Consider the following 8,099-nt stretch of genomic DNA (forward strand, 5'->3'; position numbering starts at 1 on the left):
CGCGAATTCCGCCTTTGGGGGGGAACGGGCGCGCCCCGCCGCAAAACTCTCCGTGGAGGGTAAGCGTGCGGACCGACCGACACCGACCGGACGGACGGACGGCTGCTTTGGGGATTGTCTCGCTGAAAGGCGACTTTGTTTTCCGGTGCCAGCTCGGGTGGTTGAATTCAGCAAACACCTGAAGGACTTGAAGATCACAGAAAAGAAGAGAGCGACCTTTGAATGTGAAGTTTCTGACGCCGACGTGCCGGTCGTGTGGATGAAGGACGGTCAGGAGCTGGAGCCGTCCGACAGGTCGCTCGCTCGCTCGGCGCAAGCTTTCCACCGGCCGCCCGCCGCAAAGTCAAAGAAAAGTCGAGTGAAAAAGGTTTTTTCCCCGCAGATACAAGATGACCTCGGAGACCTTTGCGCACCGCTTGGTTTTGCCGTCCGTCCGGCCGTCCGACTCCGGAGAGTACGCCGCCGTGGCCGGCTCCGGCGTGTCCAAGGGGAACCTGACGGTGGAGGGACGGGACATCAAGATCTCGGAGCCCGCCGCCAGAAACGTGACCGTGAGTCCGCAGGGGAGCCCCGTTTTGTGCCCCGATGGCGCGAACGCCGGCGAGAGGCGAGAGACCGTACGCCTCTCGCATGCCTCCCTCCCGCTCGAGATTCTCGGGTTCGTCGCCCGTTCACCGATGACTCGGATTGTGAAAAGGAATTTCCATCCATTCCTTCCCAAGACCGAGTGACGAAGGTTGGCTTTGCGCTTTGGTTCGTAACAGCCGTCGGAAAACCGCAAGAAATGTTTGCTTTTTCACCGTCACAGCAGATCCGTGAAAATGGATTCTAGCGAGCGAGAGAGAGCGCACAAAAGATGAGCAGTCGGCTCTCACGGGGGAAACCGCACCAAATGCGCCGTCGGGAGTTGCAATTTCTGAGCGTCGAGGCTCTCGAATTGAAGTCGAACAAGTTGATCAAAACAGTCGTCCGTTCATTGCAGAATTGATTAGCTGTCGATTGAAATTCATGAAAAGCACACTTTGACTTCAACGCGCATTCCCGAGCATCTGTTGCCGCTCCCCCGCCGCTCAGAAATGGGACAGTTGACCGAACGAGAACAATGTCAACCAAAGTCCATCTTCAGCGTGGGCAAAATCAACACGCATGGCGCGGCGTTGCGTGCAAGTCAAGAAATTGGGACGTCTAAATGTTCAAAAGGGACCCAACGCTCCAAACCAGCGCATACACGTTATGGGGTGGGGGGAAGGGTCGACAATGCGCCAGAAAGCCGCTCAGTTTCTGCCGACTTGTTTCAGGTTGTCGAGGGACAAAGAGCGACGTTGGAGTTCGAAGTGAGCGAGGACGACGCGGAAGGCCGCTGGCTGCGCGACGGCGCGGAGATCCGGCTAGCCGAGGAGCGGCGCTTCAGCTACGTGGCCATCGGGAAGCTGCACCGCCTGACCGTCGCCGAAACCTACCGCGGCGACGCCGGCGAGTACGCCTTCGTCGCCGGGAAGAACAGCGGCGTCGTCGGCCTTCACGTGCAAAGTAAGCGCGGCCTTTGGAAGGCACGCCGACGACGGAGAGGGGCTTTGAGTCCAATTGCACGTTTTGCGTCGGGATGGATGAAGCTAGCCGAAAAGCCGTCGGGCGAAGCCGCAGCTTATCGCCTCGAAGAAAAACGTACTTGATCCTTTTTTTGGGTTTGTTTCGCATCAGTTGAGAATGCATTCGAAGGGAAAAACACAAATCCGGCGCTTAGGGAGGGCTCGGAAGGATCGTCTTCTGGAACGGTCCTGAAAGAGGAATGCTTGTCGACGCTTTGACCTCCTCTTTGGGGGAGGAGAAGAAGCGGGAAGCTAACGGCGCCCCCTCCTTGTTTGTGTGCCAAGTCCCCGAAGCCCCTCAGGTGCTTGAGCCCATGCGGCCTCAGACGGCGACGGCGGGCCAATCGGTTCGCTTCTCGGTGCGGGTGAGCGGGCTGCCCCCGCCTCAGGTGACCTGGTACCGGGGCTCCCGGCCTCTGAGCGCCGGCGCCGCCTGCCAGTTCCTGCGCCACCTGGACGAGCACGCGCTGCTGCTGCCGGAGGTTTCCCCGGAGGACGCCGCCGTCTACGGCTGCCGGGCCGAAAACGACTTCGGGGAGGCCGCCTGCTCGGCGTCCCTCCACGTGGAAGGTTCGTTCGCCGTCCGAACAAATTGATCCCGTTCGGGAAATTCGTTCGCGGCTTCCGAGGTCACACGCGAGGGACCTCGGGGACGGGTTGCGACAAACAGATCAAGTCAAGTCCAATTTAAAACAAGAAACCCAAAAAATTGCATTTCAAGCGAGCGGTGAGGCTGTCGCGCTGCCTCCGGGCGGCATATCACAAGCCGACGCCCGCTCAGGATCGGAAACATTTGAAAGCGCCGGCGCAAAAACAACAATGGCGGTTCCCACATGCGGACTTTGGATGTCTTGTCTTGCAGCGGCCCGAGAAAGCGCGGCCCGGGTGGCCGCTCCGCTGCTGCTTTCTCCCATGAGGGACGTCCTGGTGACGGCGGGCCGCTCGGCCCTTTTGGAGTGCGCCGTCTCTGGGGAAGGTAAGACGTGCGCCTCCGTTCAAAACAAACACTAAAAAAAACAACCAACGTCCACGTCAAATCACGGGCCGCAAACACGGGAAAAGACGCAAAGCAACGACAGAGACGCAAATTGTGAAAAGACGCCCCAAACGCCGCAATGGACGGCAAGCCGGCCGCGTGGGTCGTCTCAGGCCGACGGCGCACCCTGCCGGCTTCCGCGACTGCTCGTCTTCCCGCCGGAGACGTTGCGCGTGACAAACCATCAAAATGCTAACGTGGCAACGGAGTCTTTGTTTTTTTTCTTTCAATTTCGCGACTGCCTTCGTTGGCCGTATCGGGGCGCACCGCTCTCGTCTCTCGCTTCGCATGCCGAAAGAGATTTGGTTGTCGTTGCTTTTCCGCGGCGTAGTCTATTTCGCATCCTGACGGCACGCCTCCTCCCGCCCCCTTCCGGCGCAGATCTGCAAGTCAGCTGGTTGCGGAACGGCCGAGAGCTGGCGCAATCGGAGCCCTTCCAGATGTCTCGATGCGGAGACGTCTGCCGCTTGAGCATTTCCGGCGTGGCCTTTGAGCACGAAGGAGAGTACTCGTGCGTGGCCGCCAACTCGGGGGGGACGCTGACGTGCGAGGCCGCTCTCCACGTGGACGGTGAGTTCTCCGCACCGAGACCGGCGCGGCGACGCCCCGTCCGTCCGTCTCCGCCGCTCTGCGCCCGAGCGCTTCGAGTCCGCGCGCCGAGAACGCCGGCCCCGTCCTCGGTCGGAAGACGACCCGGCGCGCCGGCGGGACGCGGAACAAATGCTCCGACGGCCTTGCCCAATTCCCGATGAAAAGGAGTCCGCTGCCAATGAATGTCCGGGATTTGCGTACGACGACCTCGACTTGATTTCCACGTATGAGTCGGCTCTCGCTCTTCACGAGTCAGACGACGACTCGTAGCGCCGATCTGCGCGAGCGCACGAGGAACTGAGCTGTTCCATGAGTTGTTGCGCCGGGGTGCCGAAATGTCCCACGCCAGAGAAAGGAACCTTTTGGTCAAGGCAGACGGGGGGAGTTCGACTGTGCGCCGAAATGTCGTTCCAGTGCGGGCAAAAGAGCGGAGCGGTACCCGGACCTCGGCTTGAGCCCCATTGTGGATGGGGACCTCCAACAAGCTCCGGCTTTTTTTTTGCAGCGCCGCCGACAAAAAGTCCAACATTCGACTCCGGATCGATTAAGGCCGCGTGCCGACCATGTGCGCTTCCTGCCCGACTCGCCATCGTCACCATCATCAACCACTATGCGCATCCCATGAAGAGAGCGCTTGGCCGGACGCTCCAAAACACTTGACGGCGGGGGCATTCGCGCCAGCCGTACGCCGAGCGCGAGCGCGACGGGCGCACGCGATGCCACGTGACTCGGACGATGGGATTGGAAGCCGCTCCGCCTCCTGAGTCACGGGCACCTGATGTCGAGGAGATCATATTGACATTTGTCAGCGTCTCGGCCACAAGCTCTTCGCGCGCAGCATCTCGTCTCACGTCGGGACTGTGCGGCGTTGCGCTGCGTCTGCATGCAGGTTCTACAGGTTCTTCGTCACGAGTCGTCGTTTGGTCTGCAGTCCGGCGGTCGCTTCGGCGACAGTTGGCAGCGTTCCAAAGAGACGGCTTTCCTTCGCTCTTGCTTTTGGGACGAGAATTTGCGAGCGGCGAGACAAAGTCTTCCTCGGGCCTGGCGTCGGTTTGCACCGACCGTCGCGTCGCGTCACGTGACGTCACGCCACGCGATTTCATGTCCGTACGGCGATGTCATCGGGTTTCTGGACGTCGCGTCTCATCCTGTGATGTGATGTGTTTTCCGAGTGCCCGCTGAGCGGCGCTTGGTGTCAACGCTCCAATGACGACGCAAGCATAAACTTGTGTTGCTGCCGGCAAGGGCGCCAGCTTGTCCGGGCCGGTGCGGGGGTTTCGTGTCCGCTCGCCGGACTCATTTCGCACGCGGGCCGCGCGCTCGAAGCCCACCCCGCTCCCCTTTGCTCACCGAGTCCGACGGATCCGGTCCACGGAAGAAGTGTCCGACATCTTGCGCCGTTCTAACCCTTGTGCTCTTTCTGACCGCGCAGATGAACAAGCCTTCGCTCGCACCTGGACCGAGACTAAGCTCAGTCAAAGGCACGAGACTCAGAGCGTCACCGAGCTGACCGAGTCGTATTCGGAGAGCTCCAGCACGTCTTGGCGGACGCTCGCCGTCGAAACGGAGCGCTCGGAGCAGGGCCTCGAAAGCCGAGCGCCCCTGAAGCCCCGCCCGCTGATGGAGCTGCGAGACATCCGCGTGAAAAGCGGCGAGATGGCCGAGTTCGTGTGCTCCTTCGACGGGCAGCCCTTCGTCGGGGTGGTTTGGGATCACGACGGCCGGGAGCCGCTCGGAGAACGGGCGCGGAGCTCCCAGAGCGGCGGGCTCTTGTCCCTGGTCATCCGGGGCGTGAGTCCGGCCGACCAGGGCGTGTACCGCTGCACCGCCACCAACCGGCACGGCCGCGGCAGCTCGTCCGCTCGCCTCACCGTGGAAGGTGCTTTCTCCTTCTTCTTTTCTCAGGCCGCTCCTCCGCCCGCCTCGTCTCCCGAGTCTTGCTCGTTTTGATCTCGCCCGGCCGACCTCATCCACCCGCCCCCCACTGACCCTTTCACATCTTAAGACCTTCAGACCCGGCCGGGGTCTGTTCGCGACCGCTATCGACACTCGGAACTCAACAAGACTGTTGATTGTGTCGCTATTTTGTCAATCGCCGCTGTGAACACGTCACCAACTCATCAACGTGTCGCTGACATGCCGTGACGAGGGTAAACGGATCATTTGAGGCTTGCTATGTGGCCCGAACAAATGTAAGCGTTGCTGACGGGTCTGAACCGAATTTCTTTTTGGGTGGTGGGGCTGGGGGTGTCGGTGGTGGGGGGGTCCTGCGGGTTACTTCTGGGTGGCAGGACGCGAGCGACTTCATCTGACCCGAAGCGATCCGGCCATCGACCGTTCCTTCTTGAGTGGACCGCCGTTAGCTTTGGCGACATACGAACCGTCGCCTTCTCGGCCGGACGCGAAGGGAACGGGGCCCCGAGCGGAGCCCGCTGCTTCCCAAGCCTTTGGGCGTGTTCATAGCGCGAGCACCCCGTCACTCATACGCGTTGATGAGTTTCCAAAAGTAGAACGCGACGCAAACTCATTTCACGACGTCTCCTTAAGTTGTCGCATTTCATTCCGTGGCAAAAAACATTTTCAAACCGCCGCCGCCGAGCCCGCCTCGTTCAAGGTCTCGCTCTGAGACAGAAGGGCCGGTTTAGCGGCGGCGCCGCGTCTCGCTTCTCGTCACCGGCGTCGAGCGCGCCGGTGACGGCTCTGAAGAAGCGCGAGCGGATCGCGGGCCTCGTCCGCCTCGTCTCGCTAGCAAGCGCGAGAACGTCTAAAGTGTCACTAACAAGTGTGAGCAGCCCACTGTGAGCCCTAATGACTCTCCCGCCTATGATTCTTACCCAGCTAAAGAGGCAAATGCCAAAGACCAGCGCGCCGTTGTGGCAGATTCGGTGCACGCGGCTTCACGGGCGGCCGGGGAGAGCGCAAAAGACCCCGCCGAGAGCCCGGACCAGGAAAAGACGGCGGATGAGCCGGGATCCCCGCCTCCGTACTCGCAGCTGTACTTCCTCAACGGCTTTCCCGACGTCCGTCTGCGCGGCCCGCCGGACTTCCTCGTCCGGATCCCCCGAGAGCCGCCGGCGCGCGGCCCTTGGGGCCCTTGGGGCCCTTGGCCGCGTCGCGGCCAAGGGGGGCTTCCCGCTCCGTTTGCCGTTTGGCTTTACGGCCGCTTGAATATTGCGGCTCCCGCGTCCTACTCACGCAAACGCGACGGCCCCCTGTGCTGTATGAGCGCCGGACCCGGACAGGGGGGCTCTTTGTCTTTCCAAACCTCAGCCCGGGATGTTGGCTGCGGCTTGATGACCAAAGGTTGGCATCTGCATGCTTCTCTTGGCACTCTTCCACCCTTTGTTTGTTTGTTTGTTTTTGTACTTCCACTGCCAGCAGTTCTTGGAGCTTTAGGAGCACGCCGTTGTTCGGCATCGCTCGCGTCACGCGGTCGCTTGTCAGTCAGAGGAATCCGCAAAGTGATAATGGATGCACGAGAGCCAGATTCGGCTTTTAACTTGTTGCTTTTCTGCCACGACAGTGACGCTGGACAAGAGGGCACCTGTGATCCAAGTCCGGGAGGACGTCTCAGTCTCAGGTAAAAGGCTTTTGGAATGACCGTGACAACGTTGTCCGGATTTCGCGTCACGAATATTCAGGCGGAATCTCACTCGACTCGAGTTTCAACAAATCCTCTCCGCTGCCCGCTTATGGGTCACCAGTGGGTTATTATTGGGTCGTTGTCATTATTGCACTCGGCCTTCACGAGCTCGACCGTCGCAATGGAAGAGGAAGCCCGAACATGTCATACGATTCAGATGTTCATATAGCGGCCGAAACGGGAGCGCTTCAACTCTAGCCGGAGTCCAAATTCTCCTCCAGTACTTGGGAGGAGAGGAAACGAAAGCCAGTTTTCCTCAGCAAACGTGACCGTTGGTGAAAAGGTGAAAAGGCTGCGCTAAACGATTAGCGCAGGCGCGTCCGGCTCCGGGCCCGGACAGCCGCCGTCCCGCCCGTTTTCCGGCTCTCCCGGATCGGCTCATCGGCCGGCTCTGAAGCAGTGTGAGAACCGACCCAATTAGTCCAAAATCAAGCGCGTCGCTCTCGGGAGAGCCGGAAACGGGCCGGTCGGCGGCCCTTGAGGACCCGCTTTGGACACCTCCGATTTGGTGTCAACGTGCACGCTCCTCCCGAGTCTGCTGTTTTTTCGGCGCGCGTCCCCCTTCAGCTCAGGTTGACCCCATTCTTGTTTTCTCCGATTTTGTCCGTGTCTCTCCAGCGCTCCAGACGGCGAAGCCCGTGTTCAAGCGCTCGCCGGTCCCCGTGGAGATCAACGCCGGCGGCGCGGCCAGGTTCGAGTGCGAAACCGCGGATGCCGGCGAAGTGCGCTTCAAGTGGTTCAAAGACGGAAGGCTCATCAAAGAGGGGGAGCGCTTCAGGATTATCAGTCGCACGACCGCCTCCTCCCTCGAGCTTTTGAGCGCCACCGAGGACGATGCCGGCGAGTACGGCTGCGAGGCGTCCAACAGGCACGGCGCCGACCGATGCTCCGCCGCGCTCAACGTGACAGGTAGGAACCCGGCGGCGGACCGCTCCGCGCCGTCGGTAACCGTGTCGTTCGCGTTTGTCTCGGTCTTCGTTCTCGTAGAAAGACGAGTCCCTCCCGCCTTTGTCACCGAGCCCGACCCTCAAAGGGTCTGCGTTGGCGAGAGCGCAACGCTTGAGCGCGTCGCGTCGGGATCCGCTCCCCTGAATGTCGCGCGGTTCAAAGACCGGCGGGCCGTACCCGGCGTGCCGACGCGCTGCCACGTACGGACGTGACGGCCGCGAGGTCGCTCTCGACATCTGCGCGGCCAAGCCAGCCGACCGTGGCCTTTACACGTGCCGGGTGTCCAATCACG

The 8,099-nt window shown here is 61.1% G+C and overlaps 1 protein-coding gene across 1 annotated transcript in view; it reads left to right on the top strand.

Annotated features, from left to right (window-relative positions):
- The window catches only part of LOC109530478 (titin-like), a 49,755-nt gene that overhangs the window by 21,248 nt on the left and 20,408 nt on the right, over positions 1 to 8,099 (top strand). The window contains exons 33-43 of the mRNA XM_019894300.1: positions 5 to 59; positions 153 to 294; positions 383 to 551; positions 1,299 to 1,530; positions 1,875 to 2,159; positions 2,452 to 2,565; positions 3,007 to 3,195; positions 4,649 to 5,095; positions 6,055 to 6,519; positions 6,740 to 6,796; positions 7,478 to 7,768. Of these exons, the coding sequence (XP_019749859.1) occupies positions 5 to 59; positions 153 to 294; positions 383 to 551; positions 1,299 to 1,530; positions 1,875 to 2,159; positions 2,452 to 2,565; positions 3,007 to 3,195; positions 4,649 to 5,095; positions 6,055 to 6,519; positions 6,740 to 6,796; positions 7,478 to 7,768 (2,446 nt within the window). The remainder of the gene's footprint in view (positions 1 to 4; positions 60 to 152; positions 295 to 382; positions 552 to 1,298; positions 1,531 to 1,874; positions 2,160 to 2,451; positions 2,566 to 3,006; positions 3,196 to 4,648; positions 5,096 to 6,054; positions 6,520 to 6,739; positions 6,797 to 7,477; positions 7,769 to 8,099) is intronic.

The sequence above is a fragment of the Hippocampus comes genome, unplaced genomic scaffold (genome assembly GCF_001891065.2).
Source record: "Hippocampus comes isolate QL1 unplaced genomic scaffold, H_comes_QL1_v1.1 scaffold189, whole genome shotgun sequence".
In the NCBI taxonomy this organism is placed as follows: domain Eukaryota; kingdom Metazoa; phylum Chordata; class Actinopteri; order Syngnathiformes; family Syngnathidae; genus Hippocampus; species Hippocampus comes.